The sequence below is a fragment of the Mustela nigripes genome, chromosome 3, assembly GCF_022355385.1.
Source record: "Mustela nigripes isolate SB6536 chromosome 3, MUSNIG.SB6536, whole genome shotgun sequence".
Taxonomy (NCBI): domain Eukaryota; kingdom Metazoa; phylum Chordata; class Mammalia; order Carnivora; family Mustelidae; genus Mustela; species Mustela nigripes.
The window spans coordinates 16,577,210-16,600,266 of NC_081559.1; the positions used below are offsets into that span (position 1 = coordinate 16,577,210).

Below are 23,057 nucleotides of genomic sequence, written 5' to 3' on the forward strand. Positions count from 1 at the left end.
GTCTTTTTTCCATTGGACATTCTTTCCTGCTTTGTCAAAGATTAGTTGACCATAGAGTTGAGGGTCCATTTCTGGACTCTCTATTCTGTTCCATTATCTATATGTCTGTTTTTGTGCCAGTACCATAGTGTCTGGATGTTGGCAGCTTTGAAATAGAGGTTGAAGTGTGGAATTGTGATGCCACCAACTTTGGCTCTTTTCAACATTCCTCTGGCTATTTGGGGTTTTTTCTGGTCCCATACAAATTTTAGGATTATTTGTTCCATTTCTTTGAAAAAAATTGATAGTATTTTGATAGGGATTGCATTAAATTGATAGATTGCTTTAGGTAGCATAGACATTTTCACAATATTTGTTCTTCCAATCCATGAGCATGGAACAGTTTTCCACTTCTTTGCGTCTTCCTCAATTTCTTTCATGAGTACTTTATAGTTTTCTGAGTACAGATTCTTTGCCTCTTTGGTTAGGTTTATTCCTAGGTATATTATGGTTTTGGGTGCAATTGTAAATGAGATAGACTCCTTAATTTCTCTTTCTTCTGTCTTGGTGTATAGAAATGCAACTGATTTTTGTGCATTGATTTTATATCCTGACACTTTACTGAATTCCTTTACAAGTTTTAGCAGTTTTGAAAAACCCAAGTCTTTTGGATTTTCCACATAAAGTATCATATCATCTGCGAAGAGTGATAGTTTGACTTCTTCTTTGCCGATTTGGATGCCTTTAATTTCCTTTTCAGGGGGAGAAGAAAGGGGATAAAAAGAAGTTTAAATTTTTTTTTTAATTTTAAAATACACATATTAGAAAAATATATAAAAATATATAAAATATATAAATATATAAAATAAATATCATATATTTATATAAAATATTATATATATATATATATATATATATATATATATATGTATTAGACTGGTGAATAGAACAGAGCCACTCACTTGATTTTGGGTGTATTTTTGTCTCTTAGAAATAACCACCTCCCCCAATTTTTTTTTTTTTTAGATTGTATTTGTTTATTTGACAGACAGAGATCACAAGTAGACAGAGAGGCAGGCAGAGAGAGAGAGAGGGAAGCAGGGCCCCCACTGAGCAGAGAGCCCCATGTGGGACTTGATCCCAGGACCCCGGGATCATGACCCGAGCCGAAGAAAGCGGCTTAACCCACTGAGCCACCCAGGTGCCCCCAAAATTTTTTAAAGAAAGAAAAACATATATATACAAAAATAAGGGTAAACATGATAAAGGGATAGAATATGACTTTAAGGATGAAAATTTTTTTAAAAAATTCTAAAAAAGTAAGTAAGATAAGTTAAGTTAACATGGTAAGATAAGTTGTTTAGAGAAAGAGAGAAAAATAAAGTGCAGAGAATTTCCTTAGGCTGGAGTCTAGAACAAAGCCTTGTGCTAGATTTAGGGTATATTTTGATCTATTAGAAGAAATTGTATCCCAAAAATTTTAGAAGAAAAAACCCTATATGTATACAAAAATAAAGTTAGATACAATGAAGGATAAAATATGACTATAATAATGAAGGTTTAAAAAGATCTTTTTTAAAAGAAAGTTATTATTAAGATAAATTAGTTTAAAAATGTTAAAAGAGGAAAGAGGAAAAGTTAAAAAAAATTAGAATAAGAAAAAAATAAAATTAAAAAAATTTAATTAATTTTGCAAGACTAAAGAATCATGGGGAGAAAACCATGAATTCCATGCCCTGCTTTCCCCTCCTCTGGAATTATGCTGTTCTCCTTGATCACTGAACTTGGTCTTGGCTGGATGGTCTTGCTGATCTTCCAGGGTAGAAGCCTGTTGCAGTAATTCTCAACTGTCTTTGCCAGAGATGGAATTGTGCTGTCCTTGCCAGGGGCGAGGCTAAGTCTGCTCGAGTTCACTCTCGGGAGCTTTTGTTCCCTGAATGCTTTCCGTAGAGCTCTGGAGGATGGGAATGAAAATGGTGGCCTTCCAATCTCCGAGGGCCAAGAGCTCAGGGTCCCACTCCTCAGTGCACCCTGCAGAAAAGCGCTCAATCACTCCTGTCTCCCTGGTCTCCGGCTGCTCTCTGAGCTCACCCGGCCTGTGACCAAGCATTTCTGTCTCTGGTGCACAGCCCCCATTTGGAGTCTCGTTATACCCAGCAGATTCCTGCTGCTCTGCTCTTCTGGAGGTTGGAGGTGGGTCTCCCCAGATCTGCCACTTGTAGGGTCCCTGCTCAAAGAGCAGTGGTCTGACTGTGCTGCAGACCACAGTTTAAAATAACACCGAGCGGAGAGCTCACGCCTCAGCTCCATCTCTATAGCTGGCTTCCCCACTCTGATACCTGCGAGCTCTGCTACACTCAGACACCCCTGATCCTTCTGTAACCCCGCGGGACCTGAGACCACACTGTCCCCGAGAGGGCTCCACCCCTTCTTAGTCTCTGGAGTGATGTTGCTCAGTGGAGCAGACCTTTAAAAATTCGAATTTTGTGCTCCATTGCTCCACTGCTTCCTGGGAGCTGACCCCTCCCCCCATTATCTATCTTCTCATCACTTTGGATTCACCTCTCCACACGTCCTACCTTTCAGAAAGTGGTCGATTTCCTGTTTCTAAAATTGCAGCCCTTCTTTTCTTCTCCTGTTGGGTTTGTAGGTGTTTGAAATGGTTTGATAATTATCTAGCTGAACTTCTAGGATCTGATGCCATCTCGGTCTGCTAGTCCTCCTCCATCTTGACTCCTCCCTCCTTTGTTTGTTTTGTGGGTTTTTGGTTTTTTTTTGAAAGATGTATTTCCTGGGCCACCTGGATGGCTCAGTTGTTAAGCATCTGCCTTTTGTTCAGGTCAAGAGCCCAGGATCCTGGGATTGAGCCTCGTATCAGACTGGGCTTCCTGCTTGTCGTGCCTGCTTCTCCCTCTCCCTCTGCCTCCTGCTCCCTCTCTCTCTGCCTGCTTCTCCCCCTGCTGTGCTCAATCTCTCTCTCTGTTAAGTAAATAAACATTTTTTAAAAAGAAAGAAAAGATATATTTCCTAACTCTATCCATAGAAAAGTCATGGAAGCAATGATAACCCAATGGCAGTGAACTTTTTAGAGGCTGGGTTATGCTCTGACTATCACTTCCCACTGGACAGAAGAGTTCCTGGGTGAAATGGCTGCTACCAAGATAGGAACAAGGGATACTCAACGTGAAGCTGAGACAACTTTGTCAAAAAACAAAGAAGCTATCAAAGACAATTAGGTCAAGTCAAAAGAATAAAGGAGCCAACATAAAACAGTTTCCAGTGACTATGCAACAGTGCATGCAAGAAAAAGAGTGAAGAATAAAATTGATTGAAAACCCCAAGTATATATAGATCGAGATATATATATATATATATATATATATATATATATATATATATATATATATCTTTTTTTTTAATATGCGTTCATTGGGTGCCTGAGTGGCTCACTTGGTTAAGTGTTTGACTCAATTTTGGCTCAGCTCATGATCTCAGGTTCATGAGATCAGGCCCCAGATCAAGCTCGACATTGAACATGGAGCCAGCTTCGGATTCTCTCCCCCTCTGCCCCACCATTCCCCCTCTCTCATAAATAAATAAATAAATAAGGCTGGGGATGGACTTTGGGGAGGGTATGTGCTATGGTGGGTGCTATGAATTGTGTAAGACTAATCAATCACAGACATGTACCCCTGAAACAAATAATACATTATTTGTTAATTTTTTACATTTTTAAAAATAATTAAATATATGGTAGGTTCATAATGATATTCACAACCCTTTGTTTCCCCCCCAAAAAACATCTAATAAATCATTGGTCACCACTGGAATTACTAGGACACTAACTCCTTACTCTGAAAAATCAGCAATTAAAACAAATTAAGCATTTATTCTGCCTTCCCTATACTGTATAACTTAGGGTAATCAAACTTCAATATAAAGGCACATTTACATGCTCCCAGTTGACATACCTTTTGGGGGGATCAACAGTCAACCCACCACAGTATTCTTTCCCACCAAAAGTTGAACCTGAAACTAAGTCTCCAGGGACACTGTCCAATACAATAGCCACAGTCACATGTATTATTTATATGTAAATTAGTTGAAATTAAAAATGTGTATTTTCATCACCGTAGCCACATTGTGAGTGCTCAGTGGCCACATGTAGCTGCTGTGTTAAACAGCACACATGGAGAACATTTCCATCATCACAGGAAGACCTACTGGGCATTGCTGCTGTGGACCTACTTTTCATTAGCAGGAAATTCAGGGAATGGAGGAATAAGTTAAATCACACCACAAAGAAGCAAACAAATCCAGCATGTGGGACCACCTACAAGACAGCTGGGGCTGGGTTTCTGCAACAATTCAGGGGCTTGGAACAATTAAAAAGCGAAAAAGAAAAGAGTACAGTTCTTGATAGGAAACAAGACTTAAGAGACATCACCAAATGTAACGTGTGGGGAGTCTTTGGAGCCCGATCCAAATAAATCCACTGAAAGAGGCATGTTTTAGCCAAGTGGGGAGATTAGTTTATGAACTAGGTATTTAGATGACATTAAGGAATATTGTTAATTTTTAAGTGACTAATGGCATTGTTGTTATATAATGTTCATGATTTTTTGTGATATGTATTCTGAAGTAGATAGAGAATAAATGACTAGGATTGGCTTTCAAAATACTTCACAGAAAAAAATTTTTAAAGAAAAATTAGATGAAAACAGTGGTAACATCTTTAATTATTGAATACAGAACCACATAATAGGTATAGGGAGGTTCATTGCACTACATTCTGTACTTTGGGACATCTGAAAGCTTTCGCTATATAATTTTTTTAACATGATCATGTTTACAATATTTGTAAACATCATACTGAACTTAGGCACCTGGGTGGAATTCAAGAATCTAGTTCCCGCCACTTAACACATACATGGTCTCTAAGAAAACACCTAACCCTTCTGAACATCCGTTTCCTCATCTCTAAAACTGGGACTTGTGTGCCTCAAGAGAAATGAGTTCTGTCATTGTGGGAAAATTCATCACAAATACTACTCGTGTCAGTTCTTCCTGCCAGATAGATGAAACACTGGGTAGGAAGGGCTCTTGTGTGTAGGACAAGTTCCCTGATTTGGAGTTGGAAGGGTATCTTCATTACAGGATTTTCTTTTTTTTCAAGATTTTATTTATTTATTTGACAGAGAGATCACCAGTAGGCAGAGAGAGAGAGAGAGAGAGAGAGAGAGAAGCAGGCCCCCCGCTGAGCAGAGAGCCTGATACAGGGCTCTATCTCAGGATCCTGAGATCATGACCTGAGTTGAAGGCAGAGGCTTAACCCACTGAACCACCCGGGCACCCCCAGGACTTTTTTTTAATTCAGCTTTATTTTTAGCTTTTATATCCAACCAGTTCTTACTGAGTCCACAGCTACACCTTCACCCATGCCCCTATCTCTCCCCTGGGTCATTCTGATAGCCTGCAACTTGTCTTCATGGCTGTTTTCTTGACCAGCACCCCACCACCTTCTCAGTTACAGCACTCAAAGAGATTCCTTCAGCGTGCAAGTCAGACAGACCATATCAATTCAATGCTTAAAACCTCCCATTGGCTTCCCACCTCGCTGAGAGTAAAAACTGAAATCTTTAGCTTGGACCTCAAGGCCCTACATGAGCTAGGCCCTAATTTCCTCTCTGGTGCTCTGACTTCTCACTCCCTCACTCTGGCCTCCTTGCTGGTTTTGGCACTTACCCGCCTCAGGGCCTTTGTACTTGCTATCCCTGCTTCCTGAAATACACTTCCACAATTATCTACAAACATTTTACCCTCCTTCTCAAGCCTTTAACTAAACATTCCCACATAGTTCCTTACCACATACTTAGAAGCGTAACCCTCCCACTCTACCTCAAACACTCCTAGCACCTTTGCCTGTTCCATTTCCTCTATCGCACATACTGCCATCGGACACCGTTTTTTATTTTACCTAGTTAATTTGCTGTCTGTGTCTGCCTCCTCTGGCTAGAGTATAAATTCTACAAAGACAAGGATTTCTATGTACTGCTCAATCTCAGCATCAAGATCAAAACCTTAAACGTGTAGGTGCCCCAAAAATCTTTATTGAATATGAATACAGGAACTTGTAATAGACTTAAAACAAGTTGTCTGGTCTTTAGAGGATGTGTTTATGGATCAATAAGAATAATGTGTACTTATCAAAATCAATAGCTGCCTTATAAATTGGTACTTCAGGAGTGTTCAAACTGCTTGAAAAGAGGATGTATTTCCTTAAGCAATTAAAATATTTTCCCAGCAATTACACCCATTGTCTTAACTTGTTATGATAACAATTACCTTTAGGTAATGTATTTAAAAAGGAAAGAATAATATGTGAATCGCTTGCTCCTAATTTGTTAGATTCTATCATGTGTATTTTAAAAGGTATAAACAACGTCATTGGCATTCTTTGCTTTTATTTTTGTTTTCTGTTTTAAGTTTTAGTTTAAATTGAAGCATAGTTTGCATACAGTGAAATATTTAGGTCTCATATAAACAGAAGAATATATTCTACTTTGGTGAATGTGTATCAAGATACAGAATATTTCTATCACCCAAGAATGTTTCCCATTCTCATCCCCCTGCCTTTCCCTGTTTAGTACACCCTCCAGTCCAGGAAGTAACTGATCTGATTTCTATCACCACAGGAAGGATTGTTTTGCCTGATCTAGAATTTCTTATAATTTGAATCATGTAGTGTGTGTGTGTATGTTCAGCTTCTCTCACTGAGCACGATAATTTTGAGATTCACCCCTGTTGTTACTTCAGTAGTTGATTTGTTTATCATTGTTGCTGATTTATATTCTGTTGTATGAATATACCGTTGTTTGGTTATCCATTCTCCTGCTGATGGACATCTTAATTCCATTTCTTGTAATGATGAATAAGGCTACTACCAAACATTCTTCAAGGACTTTAGTGGGTCTCTGTTGTTGTTTCTCTTGTGTAAGTATCTGAGAGGTGAGTTGTTAGGTCATAGGTTTGGTGCATGACTAGTTTGATTAGGAGCTCCCAGCTCTTTTCCCAAAGGGATCATGTTGTTTCATAATACCAGCAGCAGTGCCTGAAAGTTCTGGAAGCTTCCCATCTTTTCCAACATTTGGTGTTGTCATTCTTTTTCATTTTGATAAGGGCAATCTCATTATGATTTTAATTTGCATTTCCCTGATGACTTATAATGTTCAGAATGTTTTTATTTGCTTATTGGGCATTTCTAGCTCTTCCTTTGTAAAGTATCTGTTTAAATCTTTTGCCTGGTTCTAACTGGGTGATTTTTCTTTTCGTTGGTAAGTTGCAAGGATTTTTTTTTTTTTTAGTATTTTTCATATAAAGCCTTCATTAGACATGTGTTATAAATGTTTTCTCTCATTTGCCTGTCATTTTCTTGATCCTTTTTAATGAGAAGATTTTAATTTTGGTGATGTCCCACTTACTCATTTTTTCTTTAATGATCCCTGTGTTCCTTGTCCTCTCTAGGAACTATTTGCCTAACCCAAGGCTAAAGGTATTCTCCTTTATTTTGTTCTAGTAGCTTTATTGTTGTAGACTTTTTTTCAGGTCTGTCTTCCATCTTGAATTGATTTTTTTGTTATGGTATAATGTAACAACCAAAGTTCTTGTTTCCCTTGTGGATTTCCCTTATGTACTTTCCAGCACCACTTGTTGAAGAGATTGTCTCTTCTAAATCAAAATATCTTGGTGTATTTGTTATAAATCACTTCACCAAATATGTGTGGATATATTACTGGACTATGTCTTCTATTCCATTCATCTACTTGTCTAGTCTTTGCCTTGATTACTGAAGATTTATAGTAAGTCTTAAAGCCAGTAGATTAAATCTTCCAACTTTATTCCTATTTTTTTCAAAGTTATTTTGGCTATTCTTTGTCCTTCACTTTCTAAATCAATTTTAAAATCACATTGCTAATTTTGGCAAAATAAACCTGAGTTGAGTTTGATTGAAATGACATTGATCTGTTCATTTGAATGAATTGACTTCTTGCAATATTGACTTTTCTGATCCATGAGCAAGATAGAATTCTCCATTTATTTAGATCTTTAACTTCTCTCAGGAGTATTTAATTGTCTTCAGGGTAGAGGATGTGTACATCTTTTGTTAAATTTATTTTTAAGTTTGTAATGTACTTTAATCCCATTTTAAATGGTATCATTCTCTTGATTTTGTTGTCTCACCATTCACTACAAGAACATAGAAATACAATTGACTTTTCTATATACAACTTGTATCCTACAACATTAACAATAAAAGCTATAATTCAAGAATATTGCCCCAATCAAACAAATATACTTACTTTGTGTTTCATAAGTGTTATCAACCCAGAATGACCTTTCTAAGTAAGATTACTAGACTTTAAATGAAAGAATTTAGTGAGGTAAGTGAAAAAAGTTACTGTAAGTAATTTATAAGAGAAATAAAATTAAATTACCATACCGCTTTTTTTTTAAAATATTTTATTTATTTGACAGAGAGCTAGAGAGCACAAGTAAGCAGAGTGTAAGGGAGAGGGGGAGAGAGAGAAGCAGGCTCTCTGCTGAGCAGGGAGCCTTATGTGGGGCTTGATCCCAGGACCCTGGAATCATGACCCAAGCTGAAGGCAGCTGCTTAACCAACTGAGCCACCTGGGCGCTCCACCATACCGCTTTTCAACAGTGACATTTTATCATAAGAAAATGGTGTCATGAGCGCCAGGGTGGCTCAGTGGGTTAAGCCTCTGCCTTCAGCTCAGATCATGATCTCAGGGTCCTGGGATCAAGGTCCACATTGGGCTCTCCTCTCAGCAGGGAGCCCTCTTCCCCTCTCTCTCTCTTTGCCTGCCTCTCTGCCTACTTGTGATCTCTCTTTCTGTCAAATAAATAAATTAAATTAAAAAGAAAATGGTGTCACATATTTTAAATGTCCAAGAGGAAAAGTGGGTAATTTTATATTCAGCAAAAGTGGCTGTCAAGTATAAAAGGCAAGTGAAGAAACACTGTCCATGAATTCTTCCTGAGGAATCTAGTAGATGACTGCATATTCAGTGATGTTAGGACTGTTGGTCTTTATTAAATATATATTTATTTATTGTATTTTAGTATATTAAATATATAGTTACTTAAAGTGCTCAGATTAAATCAGAGTTGAATGGAATTCTAGTGTGTAGCTGCTTTATGCTTTAACGATGTAGGTGTAATACAATTACAAAAATGGAGGGATGAAGGAAGAAAATATGAAAAGAGTATTTTATAATCATCTTATGAGTGATAATATTTGGTATTGTTATTCTGAAGCTGTTTTCTTTCTTTCTTTTTTTTTTTTCTGAAGCTGTTTTCTATGTCATACAGAGTAGAGCAAGTTGTAATCATAAGCTACTCAGTTCTAGTATTCCCTGTGTCTTGAGCAGGATTCTTCTTCTTTTTTTTTTTTTTTAAATTTTATTTATTGGACAGAGATCACAGGTAGGCAGAGAGGCAGGCAGAGAGAGGAGGAAGCAGACATCCCGCTGAGTGGAGAACCCGATGCGGGGCTCGATCCCAGGACCCTGAGATCATGACCTGAGCCGAAGACAGAGGCTTTAACCCACAGAGCCACCCAGGTGCCCCAGAGGAGCAGGATTCTTAATGTGGAAGAAAGGAGATACATATATAATATAGAAATATAGATGTGGTTGTGATGGAGAGACACCCCCACCCTGGAGACTTTCTGGGGTTTCCTGCAAAGGTCTATTTCTTGACCTCAGTGATAGTGACAGACATGTTTGCTTTATAGCCGCTCTTGGATCCATAGATTTGTTTTGCATGAGTTTCTACCTTTGTTTCATTTTATAATGAAAGGGTAAACAAGAAAATGAAAAAGGGTACAACAAAATTTTCAATATTTAATTTGCCTTACATAAACCTTTCAGAAGTCTGCCAATAAATTTACTAAATGTGTTCCTTTTGTGGGGGAGCTTTAGGCAGATGACTCGAACCATTCTGGTCTGCCACATCAGACTTGGACCCTAGCATGAAGTAAATCATGCACTCCTATGCCCCTTTGCTTGTGTCCCTCCTTCTGACTGGAGTGTCTCATACCATTTCTACATCTCTTTCATCCTCTTGGAACAAGGTGGACAAGTTCCTTCAAAACCCAGGTCATGTGGCACCACCTGCATGATTCTTCCTCAATAACCCTAAGCTGAATTGACTCTGACCCTTTGTACAGATAGTATCTTTGTCTTCCCACTGAATTGTAGTTACATGTTTATAGCTCCCTGATAATGAGTCAGGAACTGAAATTTTTCCTTTATTTCTACTATACAATATAATATCAGTATGAATGAATAAATCAGTTAGCTAGAATTAACAGAAAGAAAACTCACATGACCCTCAAGGAGTTTGCAGTCTAGTTCTGGAAGCAGAATGTCTTGAAATAAATGAAAAATGTTTTCATTTGTTATATAAAGTAATATATAACAATTACAGATTAATAGAGAATTTACTGAATACACAGGTTGAAGAAGAGAATTGTTGAGATCAATATGGAGCTCTAAAAGAGTTTAAATGCATTTTAAATGAGTAAAGTTAAATCTTTATTCTAGAAAAACAAGTCAGATACTTGATAAATGGAAAATGGGTACTCTAGGCAAAATCAGTCATTTTGAAAGGGACCAAACAAATGTTCAGTGAACAGCAATTTGAAATTGCCACAACTGAGTCAATAATGGGATCGTGAAAAATCAGATTTCTAAGACAAAGCCTGCCTCTTATTGCCTGTTTAATATTTTTCTTAAGTTTTGATTTACCATAACAGTCAATATGTAGTTTAAGGGACTTTTTATATTTTTGAAATTTTAAAAATTATCCTAAAAATATAATATAAAAATTCAGATAGTGTACCTCCAATTCCACTTTCAAGAGTTGATCACCATTATGAATTTTTTCGTATCCACTCAGACATTTTCTATGCATATGCAAGAATATATAATACATCATACAAATATCTATATGTATCTTGGCCAGTATGTATATATTACTTCCTTTTAGAATGGGAATAAGATGACTGTATTTTTTAGCTATACCATATATCTTTCCTAGTCTCCTATTACTGCACACTTAGGCTTTTCCACATTTTTTCACTATTTCAATATCATCTAGTATGTTTTCCTTTTTTATCATATCTGGGATTCTTTAGTTATAATAAAGACATTTATTCCATTTTCATTTGTTGTCATGAAAGATAAATGTGGTCATCTGATTTTATGTTACTTTTTTGCTGCTTCTGCTTTTTATCTTTTTTAAACTTATTTATTTGAGAGAGAGAGAGTAGGGTAAGGGGCAAAGGGAGAGGGAGAGAGAGAATCCCAAGCAGACTCCCCACTGAGCATGGAGCCTGACACAGGGCTCAATCTTACAACCCTGAGATCATGACCTGAACCAAAATCCAGCTTAACCAACCAGAATCCAGCCACCCAGGCACCCCCTGTTTTCTATTTTCTATATGGTTGGACTTTTATTTCATACATTTCTCTTCTGATAATTTGTTGTTTTAGTAGCTTTTTTGTAGTAATTTTAATATACTGTACCCTCTCTTTCCTGATTTATCAGTTTTCAATAGTCACTACCAATGCCTGCTCTAAAAAAGTGAGGAAATGAATACAACTGAATATAAACGCTTTCCTCTACACATCCTTATTGGTTTCTGATTTTCACTAATGATTATTATTTTTATATTGTCAGAGTTTATCATACTTATGTTTTTCCATAATTATGTTGCTACAAATGTTTAACCTTTAACCCAAGGTTAAGGTACCTCTAACCTTCACATCAGTCATTCCACAGTCTTACCAAGTTGAATTCTTCATTTTGATTCCATTTGGGGTCGACTGCTTTTAATTGTTAAGTAGTTTTTTGCAGTAGGTCAACGAGCTCTATTCCCTTGAAATGCTTGAGAATGTTCTTCTTTAGGCTTTATTTTTGTTTGAGGCTAGCCTGAATTTGCCTGAATTTTTAGATGACTTGATTTTTCTCCTTATCGAAACAATACTTATGCATACTATGTGCAATAACCCCTAATATTTTTCTCCTTTATTGTATTTAATTTGCCAAACACTTGTTATGAACCATTAAACTAATTTCATGTTATATAGTGTTTAAGAATTTTTTTTTTCAAATCTGTGCTAGATGACATAGGGATCTAAGGTCACCAGCAACTTGAATTCCATATGTTCTTTCAAAATACCTTCTTGCCACTTCTGCTGGGTGCACACCCCGGGGGCTTGTTTTCCTTGGTTTTCCATTTAGGGAGAGCAAATCAAGCTGAAAGAGATCAGCTTGCTTAGTGAAGTCTCTTAGATTATTGGCTTTATTTTGATGAGTTTGTTTTAGTTTTTCTCTGCTCAGCTAATTCTGCCTTTCAGCTACAAAACAGGTTGGGGCTTCTTTTCTCTTTAGTTTCTTCAGTGTAGGAGGAGATACATTTCTCAGAGGAAAGGGCTTTCTTCTAGCTCCATTCCTCCTCCAGTCTGAAGTTGGAAACTCACAAGGATTTACCCCACAATTCCCAAGGATCCTAAATTTGCCTTCAAACTATGGTTTTCTAAGTAGAAGTTTATTTTCTGTAATCTTGATCTTACTTTCAGTGAAATATATACGCTGCTAGAGACGTAGGCATGTATCAACTCTTCTTTTTTTTTTTTAAGATTTTATTTATTTATTTGACAGAGAGAAATCACAAGTAGTTGGAGAGGCAGGCAGAGAGAGAGAGAGGAGGAAGCAGGCTCCCTGCTGAGCAGAGAGCCCCATGTGGGACTCATCCCAGGATGCGAGATCATGACCTGAGCCGAAGGCAGCGGCTTAACCCACTGAGCCACCCAGGCGCCCCAGCATGTATCAACTCTTGATGAACTCTCCCTTTTAAGTTGAGCCCAAATTTCATTGCATGCTGTAAGATTTATGGTCATTTTCTAATTCAATTGTAGATTTAATTTTGTCTTCCCAACTTTTCAACTGTTTGTATGTTTAGGGTTTGAGGGAGGAAGTAGAGGAACCATACTCTTACTCCATCATTTACTGTAATCTCTTGTTAGAGATTCTTGATCTGACAGAGATATGATATAAGATTATCCAACAGCCCTTTAAGGTATAGATTAAAGCAGCACAAGGTGACATACCAAAAAGTGTTAGAATAATTTAGGCCAGCGCAGTCCGATAGAATTTTCTGCAATGATGGAATTAGTCTGTATCTGCCTTATCTGACACACTAGTCACGAGTCATGTGTGGCTATTGAGCATTTGAAATGCAATTTGTGACACTGAGAAGCTGAACTTTACATTTTATTTAACTGTAATTATTCTAATTTAAATGTATACAGCATGTTGTGGCTAGTGGCCACCATATTGGACAATGCACAGCTAGGTAATTTAAAGCCTGAATACCAGAGTTGGTCTAAAGAAATGGAAATAAAAGAGGATATCTAAGAGTTATAATGGTACAAATGAAACAACGTTTTTGTAAGAAAGAGAGAGAAGAAATAAAAACAATTCAGAAGCACTGTGGTGGGGAGAATGGGGAACCTGGTGGTACTGTCCAATAAAAAAGATGTATTATCAATAGCTATTTTGAAAAATAGATATTCTTACAGGTTGAGTTCCCAGTGATAAGAAGACCTCAAAGTGGATCTAAACAATTAGATCACAATGAACTGAGGCAGAGAGGTCAGAGCTACCAAAAACAAAAAAATCTATTTCCTTGACATTTCTCTCCGGAGAGAGAGCTTCTTCTACCTCCATACACCCCTTTTCAGATTGCCTTGTCCTCCCTCACACGGAGAGACCCTGATATATGGCATAATAATGTCGGTTCAGAGAAATTACTATTTCACCTACCGAGTGATTAATATGAAATTAGTTACTGAAATACTCAGTGGTGCAGAGAGGATCAAGGAGAAATTTAGTTTTGTTTTTGCAAGAAAAAAATACAAGATAAAATACCGCTCTGCATCCACGGAGTACTTTTCATCTGAGAATCTTTACATACCCAGAAAGCCTAATTAATGAGAACACCTCTAAGACAGAGAAGTGATGAGATTAGGAGCACAGATACTGGTGTTCTGTTTCTGTGACTTTTAAAAACCAGGCTTGGTGTTTTCTTCTTTCATTAATGCACAAGTGTAGCTTTATGCAGCAGCCACGAGATGTTCATCTTTCTGCTGAATGATTTCTCATGAAGGCCTCGCACGGAGGAGGCACAGTAACCACACAGAAATCCCACCCCCTGACTTTATTGATGTCCTGCGTTCTCTTTGCAATGGAAATCCATTCCTATCATCGTAGGGCAGCGAGCGTTCTCTGATCATCCAGTCTGCACTGTCCCTGAAAGGACTGTTTTGTTGCAGAAGAGAACAAGTTATCTTCTTTATAGAAAATTATTCAAAACAAACATCCGTGAATCTAGGACTAATGTGCACTGAAAGGGGACAGGCAGGGCTTCTCGACAGGTACCCGACCGTGCAATCTTCCTTTCATCTTCATTCAGAATCCCCTGGAGATTCAAGCTCCTCTTTGCAAAAATATAAATTCTTCTAATTACTTATGTGTAGGGTACATGATTTGACTTAGTCAAAGAGGTGTGCAGTAATGTATCCTGGCATTTATTTTCATCTGTTGTGACTTGGGGTTAAATGCTGGATTTTTGTCCCGTGTCGTCTTCATGTTTTCTTTTTCCCCTTCCCCTCTCTCCTCTTAAAAAAAAAAAAAAAAAGCCATTCTGCCTAAAGAGAAAATACCTTGAAAGATAAAGAGGATGGCTTTTAAAGATTTTTACAAAGAATTTGATGTTCTGTAAAACAGCTGCCCTGTGCAAAAACAGCTGTTTTTGCTTGAAGAAGAGAAAGTACCGAGAGAGTTCAATTTTTGTTTTTTTAATTCATCCAGGGTCTCTATAAATGTGTCTAGGCTGGTACAGACCTTTCACTTCTAGCCACAGCTCTCTTGTATTCTCAGAGCCCAGGATTCCAGCTTATCCCTATCCTTTCCTGAGCCAGTTCCTCTGGCTGCCTGAACCAGCAGTACCTGGCTTCTCTCATAGTGCGTGCATAACGCACCCTGTTTGCCCAGTGATGTAAGGTTACCCTCTTTCCTCATTAGCACAGGACACCTCCTGACACCATCACATCACCATTGTCCAATGAGATGCCACAGTGACCTTTCCATTTTAACACGTAACTGAGAATTTAGGAGAACTGATCTAACACTTTCCAGATTAAATGTCAAATTCTTAAAATTCAGATGGATTTGGAATCCACCTAGGTGCATTTTGCTGCTCCCATTCCCAGCAGTCTACACAGTACACTGATTAGCAGTAGCATTTTGTAATATCACTTAAGGCTCGCACGCCGTGGAGTTCTGCCAGTAATGTTTAATTCACTTATATGTGCCAATTCATCTCTGTCAGGAGCCTATTAATTTCTTCACTATTTTACTCTGTCCCCAGCCCCTATATAATGAGACACAATGATCCCCATTTGTGTAACCAAAAAACTTAGAGTCTCTCATAAATTACCTCGGATCCCACTGCTTTCAGTGACCAGAAAGCCTCTGTATTTCTTTTTCATATTTAAATCAATTTTTGCAAGCTCTTTCCTTTAAAAGAATACACTAGAACTCTAGGGTACCAAATAGGGAAATCATAGCCAAAGTATGTGATTCTGATGGGCTCTTTAACATACATCCCTCTCCCAAGGAAGACTTCCTTATTATCACACCACCGATGTACTGTTCCCATGGGGCACATCCCTTTGTAAGAAGGGAACGTTAATGAAAATCAGCCTCTGACTCTGCAGTCAGCACAGTCATCAGAGGGCAAGGTGTCAAAATACCTATTCCATTGCTATAAAAGTCAAGATCCCATAACAAATAAAGATCAGAGATATAAAATTAACCGCACGGATATTGGGTTAACAGGAGAGTAACGGCTAAGTGACTGACCAGGAGAAATCAACATAGATTCAGGAGAGTCTATCACTGTATTTCCACTTAAAATTCACATATGTCTCTTCTCCCTGTTCTATATTTTTTTCAGGATTGTAGCAAAACACCAGGAGCTAAGGGAAAAGCAGGCAAGAGGTCTTCTTGATTCTGCTGCTGGTGCAACTGGATCGCTGCATGATATGGACGATGATGAAATGGACCCCAACTACGCCAGAGTGAACCATTTCCGGGAACCGTGTGCATCAAGTGTCTACAGGTCACCATCTCCGCCTCGAGCTGGACCACTGGGTTACCACCGGGAGAGCCGTCCGCTATCTCCAGAGAGAGACCACTTAGAGGGTCTCTATGCCAAGGTCAACAAACCGTATCACCCACTGGTGCCAGCTGAAAGGTAATATAGCTTATTAAAAGACAAATGTGGTTTTAATTCAGTAAGTTTCAAGTCCTGTCTCCTGCTAAAGCCGATAAAAATATATCCTTACATCTATTAAAACTGAAATGAGATAGTCCTCTTGGTAAGAGCTAGGCTTTGACCCACCAGTAAGGTATTAGCCATCAAAAATAAAACGAAATAGCCAGTCATAAGTTGGCATGAATGAATGGTTGTCACTGAGGTCATAGTGCAACAGAGAACAGTTTTTGAAAGGATATTGTGGCAAAGGACTAATGATGAAAACTTTGAAGGAATATTGTCCTTTCTCCTACGAGTCCTACTGTGAAAGACTTATTCGAGAAAATGTCATGACACTGGGAGGTGAGGAGTCAGAGACTGGTGGCTTCTTTGTAGGTAAAATGGAGTTGGAATTAGAGAGAGTGTAGAGGTGCGGAGGACCTTGAAGAGCAAGGTTGGGATTTTGCGCTTAAGGAAAATGTGATCCTGTATAGATGTTCATGGATGATCAGAGGTAGAAAAAGAGATAATCTTGGCAATAGGAGTTTGATGAAGTAGAGAAAGATAAGAGGTGACAAGGCCAAGGATCTTTAGGCTTAGCAGCTAAGGAAAAAGATAATAAGACCATCTGTCAGTACAATCGAAGTAGGTAGGGAACAAAATCATTTCAACCCCACCTCCTGCCACAAATAAAATGCCTCCTCTCTTGAAAGGCTGATATAAGAGCGTTTTAGTCAATATACCTTGTTAGGTGACCCCTGGAATTACACCCGCAAGGAATGAGTTGACTGACCTTGGCTTAATCTGGTCGTAGCTTGAGTTCTGACGGGAGGAGTTGGGGGGTGGGGGAGTGGGAGGCACAAAGAGCTCTCATTCTAGATGGAAAAAAAGGCTTGTTTTCCAGATTTCTTTTGGTCCTGACAACTACCCAGTTCCTATTAGTAACCAGCTTTTGTGCGATAGCATGATATATTGCGTATGTTTACCGTTTACATTTCCCCAGCTGGGTGATATTATGCACTTTCAATTAGGTCGGGGAGAGGAAGGGAAATCATGGCATTTTTATGCAGACTGTAAAGTGTAGCTTCACAAGACGGATTACCTTTCAGAGCCTTTCCAATAACCAAGTGGGAAGGAAGGAGCAATTTTTAATCCTTACTGTCAAGCTTCCAGGTTGATAGTATTAAAGAAAGATGGTCAAGTTTTTCTTTGGGATAAAATGAAAATATAAATTCCTATGACTGTGTTAGACAGCCCCAATAACTAAACTGTTAATTCAAACGACTGATTAAGAGTTGGCCTTTTCTTCTAAGCCTTCATCTTGGGTTGACTTTTTATCGTGGAAATGACAATAGCACTCATGAGTATCTTCTGGCCCAGACCAAAGCCAATCTTATTTTCCCTAAATCAGACAGGTCTTCATAGCAGTCCCCTTTGTACGGGCCCACTGCTGGAATCCCAGCAGAGAGGGACTGTCTCTAGGAACCTCCAAAGCCAGTATTTCCCTGTACTAATTCCATGGACATAAACACAAGGCATTCTATTAAAAAAAAGTTCACTGGCCAAATGCATATGGAGAATTCTGGGTTGTGCCCCACGGAGCAGGTTTTCTTATTGCAGTCTTCATATCCCCAGTATGCTAACATGCACTGTTAAGCCTCTAAAAGGAGCATACAATATTCAGCACTATCACTTTTCAAATTTTTATCACCTAACCCTTATTTTGTTTTTCCAGATCCTATAGTTCTTCTTTGGAACGCGAGGAAACTCTATCCTAAGTTAATTTTCACCCATGTAGATTTGCCCAGTATAGAAATTTCTTAGGATAATGTTAACTGTAGCCAGTATATAATGAGATTTAAAAAAAAAAAAAAAAGTTATTTACTTCCCAGACTAGACAGATAGATAAGTGGTAGTCTTTCCTTTGACTCTGACCCCATTGTATTAATAAATGATCTAAAGCTCTGTCTTCGGTGGAGTTTTAGTCACTTGTCACATTTTTGGATAATAGATCAAAGTGCATGACTCTTTATACCAGAATTATCTTTATTCTGTTCTTCTCTTTCATTATATTTGAAGAGCATTCAGCCCCTTGTTCTTTAAGTCATAAAATGAGCAGGTTTTTCTTGGCATACAATAAGCACTCGATCATCATCATTATTATTATTATTACTGTCCTTTATCGTGAAATTCTCAACTTTTCTGGCATGCCTGGGAACCAGGTGAGTCTAAGAGGAGTGTTGCTGTGGGCATACCTCACACAGTGCATATAAGCAGGAACCATGAGTACCAAACCTGCCTTATGTACAATTAGAGGCATGTCATTCATTTTGTTATCTGTTTGGCCTTTCACTCAGCAAACACTCATTTGACATCTACTGTGTTCTAGCTACTGTAGTAAGTTCTAGGGAAGATCCAAAGTAGATTAGAAAGTGGCCCCAGTCCAGAGAAAGTTGTATTCTAGTTAGAAGGGGGATCAACACATAAGGAAACAGATCATTGCAATATAATGTAAACAGAAGAAAAAGAAGCTTTTCTAACTGTGCTGGTTGAGAAGGATCTTCAAAAGGAAGCAACATTTGGACTGGCTCTAGAGGGATTAGTAAATACTGACCAGATCTGGCAGAAAAAAAATGTTTTCCTTACAGAATACTTAGCATATATAAGGGTGAAGTGGGCTGAAGAGCATGGCATGTTGGGAAAGCTCTGAAGCATCCAGGAAATGGAGCGTGGAAGGGGAAAGAAAGTGACAGGGATAGGAAATGTATCTGGAAAGTAGGTTAAAGTTATATTATGAATGAAGAGATTCCATCTTATGTCCACATACTTTGATTGATAGTTGCTGTCTGGAAATCAGGGCTAAGAAGGGTTCTGAAGTGTGGCTCAAATCATGGTATCTACGCTGGGCTCCAGAGATGAATGTAAGATGGGTACAATCAGTGTTTATGATATATTGGCTAATCCCATGGACACTGGGAGCCATCAAAGAGTCATAATTAGGGAATGAGCTGATAGTTTTGTATTTGGGAAAAACAGCTCTGCCAGTCTGAAGGCAGACAAAGAGGAAGATGGTTACACTATAAGACAAATTAAGATATGATTACAATATTGAAAGATGGGAAGGGTCTGGAATAAGAGAATGGCATTGGATGAAGGAAAAGAATAAGAAGTAGCCAAGAGTTTCCGCTTAAAACTGAGAGAAAGATGTGTAGCAGAGAGCACAGAGGTGAGGCTTTCGAATACTTCAGGGAGGTCAATGGAAAGGGAACTAAAAAGAGGATTTAGGATATAACCACTAAGAGCTCTTCAATTAATTTAGAAAGAAAAATTGCTGTAGCTAGATAGGAGCAGAGGGAAATTGCAATGTGAAGAGAATTGGTAAAGTGATAAGAACTTAGCAAGCTTGGCAATAAAGATAGCATTGTTGTTATAGGATGGAAAAAGTTGCAACTTTGAAGTACCTTACATAATAGTACAGTTGACCCTTGAACAATACAAGAGTTAGGAGCACTGACCATCCCCCTCCCAACCCACATGTCAAAAATCTGCATATAACTTTTGATTCCCTAAAAACCTAACTACTAATAGCCTGCTGTTGACCAAGAAGCCTTACCAATAACATTAACAGTCAATTAGGACTTATTTTGTATTTTATATATATATTATATACTATATTCTTATGATAAAGGAAGCTTCAGGAATAAAATTAAGACAATCATAAAGAAGAGAAAATACATGTATAGTACTGGGCTGTATTTATTTAAAAAAAAAAAAATCTGTGGGTAAGTGGATCTGTGCAGTTCAAGCCGATGTTGTTCAAGGGTCAACTGTGTTCAGAGTTAACAAAGGAATTCAGAGACCATCCAGAAAGCCTTCTCATATTATTACAGAAACTGTGGCCCAGAGAAATTTGAGTGACCTGCCCAACGTCACATAGCATCGAATAATGCCTTTATCGTAGGTTCCTTTTATGTTATACAATCTTTGTTTCCTTATACTACCCCATTTTAAAGACCCACACTCCCATTTCCTAGTTTAGGGAACTAGTACCCAGATGGGTGGATTGGCATCCGTTTGGCTCCCAACATACAAACAGCAGGTTAAATCTCGGACTCTGGAATGAGGCTGACCTGGGTTCAGTCCTCTTCCAGATATTACTGCATGACTTTCGGTAAGTTGACTTCTCTGAGATGCCATTTTTCATCTTCATGTGTAAGATTCAGTAAATATTTACTGAATGTACTGAGCGCCGGGACATGAGTTCAGTGCAGAGTTCATTGGAAAGCAAGGAGGAAGCTGGGTACTCTCTCTCTCGAGCTTAGAGTCCACTGGGGGCTGCAAAGGTGTGATGAGAACCCAGCGTGAAAACTGCTCCGTATGGGAAGCTTGTGGTGCCTGGTGCAGCTGGACCTGGGGGTGGGAGGGAAAGAGAGTGGCGTGGGGTGAGAGAGAGCATGGTGTGTTAGAGGAACTACAAGAAGTTCAGTAAAACAGAAACCTGAGTGAGAGAGTAAATGGCAAGAGATTAAAATGGGAGGCTCCAAGAGCTGGGCAAAAAGCAGATGATACAGCTTTGGAAGGCCTTGATGGGGACTTTGGGCTTTATCCTGAGATGTGGGTCAGGAGTGGGATAAGGGAGGGCTCGCTAATGTGACACCAAAATCTGGACTTCAGCCTACCATTAAATGGCAGTTTATCCTCACCTGCTTATTTGCTGAAGGAGGATTATCCTAATAGCTTTACATGTTATAATGGTTAAATATAATCTGTAGAACAAATCTCTATCTGTTATATATCTCTATGTCATAGAGACAAGTCATGTGTGGCCCACAGTAGCTTCCTAATAGGGACAATTAACTTCTGCCTCTTACCTGCCTGCTTCTCAAGGCTTGGGGCCTGAATCGTCAGTCTTTCTAAGAAAAATCTGGCTTATAAAGGATTTGTCTGTAAATGATGGTGGCTAAAAACAATCCCTATCACTATGATGGAACCATTAAGACTGGATTCTTGTGGTGCTGGTTCTTCTAGGATTCAAATATAGCAGGGGTTAAGTCCTGACAGCTCCTAAGGGTAGAATATGCTCGTTTGTCACCGCAACACCAATTAAAGGGCTCCCACAGCATGCGAACATGAAGGCTTTATGTTTAAATGAGCTTCGAACAGTCCCAGCTCAGAGGAGTAGAAGGTGTGTGTGGTACTTAACATGGCTGCAGTTTTGCATTCACTCACATGATTACTTGACATTCTTTATGAGAGGTTGCTAGATACGTTTGGTCACACACCCTTAACCATAAAAAGGCTTTTGGGTGTTAACACCCAAAATATATGCCTTTGATTCTAAGTGACATACACTTAATTACCTTACTAATGATATTATATACATTATAGATCATATTGTAAAATATAGAAGTTAATAAAAGAATGAGACTTCTTAAGCTGTGAATAATAGTTCTATTTTCTTTCTCCCTTCAGATGTGCCCATGCCCCACTTTAGAGACCATTGGTCTCCACTTCGAGCTCCACAGGGATAAGGACCTTGCATACTTTTGTTCACCATTATCTCCTCATTTCCTAGAGCAGTCTGTACTCAATAAATATATTTGGAATGAATGAATGAATGAATGAATGAATGAATGAATGAATCATTTGACAGAATCTTAGAATTGAATGGGATGTTAAGGGGTCAAGTCTTACATCCCATCCATAGGCATCTTCTCCACAAAATCCTTCACAGGCTGTAATTTAACCCATGTTGGCATACCTACAGTGACAAGAATTCATGAGACATCCCTTTTTATTATAAGATTACTCTAATTGATATGGGGTGCTCACATTGTAGCCACGCAAATGCTTTCTCCATGTAACATTTACTATAGCTCCTGGGTTGACCAACCTGGACCCAGAATCTAAGCCTCATTCGTAGCCCTTCCTTCAGCTGTTGGAGGTGATTGCGCTGACCACCTTCCTCAACAAATGTTTACTGAACTCCAAATATATGGCAGGCTCTCTGTTTAGACCTGACCTTACAAGGATGAAGCAAACAAGCACGTAGCCTTGAGAAGTATAATCATTTATGTAGTATAAACTCCTCTAGCAATCCTAGTCATTTAAATTACAACCCATGTATGTAGCCTTCTTGGTAGCCATATTCTGAATATGCTCCAGTCTGTTGAGTTTATGATTGTCTTCTGTTGCATGGCATGGAGAACTGGATACCATATTTCAGATATAGTATGAAAAAAAAGGGCATAGAAAATCAAAGAGACTCTTACATCTTTTGATCTTAATTTGTTATTAATGCTGCCTTAATTTTTCTATCAGGTGTCATTTATGGTGTGCACTTTTTAATGAAGAGCTCTATTTTGAGTTGCTATCAAGCCAAATATTCCCAAAAATATTGTGCAGAATCCTATATTTTTACAATTATTTCTTTAAACGTAAGGTAATCTCTTTACCTGAGTTAAATATTTGCTTGTTAGGTTTATCCTATTGTTTTAGCCAACAAAGATATTTTAAAGTGTTGATTTTTGTCCTCTAATATATTAGCTATCCTATACCATCCTCATATTTAATCATTACGGACTCATCCATGTCATTGATAAGATCGTTGATCAATGTCAAGTATCATCCCTGCAACTCATCACTCAAGACCTCCATTAATCAACACTCTTTG

The 23,057-nt window shown here is 38.3% G+C and overlaps 1 protein-coding gene across 3 annotated transcripts in view; it reads left to right on the forward strand.

The window, feature by feature from the left end:
* The window catches only part of PARD3B (par-3 family cell polarity regulator beta), a 1,033,909-nt gene that overhangs the window by 854,253 nt on the left and 156,599 nt on the right, over positions 1-23,057 (forward strand). For all 3 annotated transcript variants that reach the window (XM_059393291.1, XM_059393292.1, XM_059393293.1), the window contains one exon: positions 16,085-16,384. In XM_059393291.1, the coding sequence (XP_059249274.1) occupies positions 16,085-16,384 (300 nt within the window). The remainder of the gene's footprint in view (positions 1-16,084; positions 16,385-23,057) is intronic.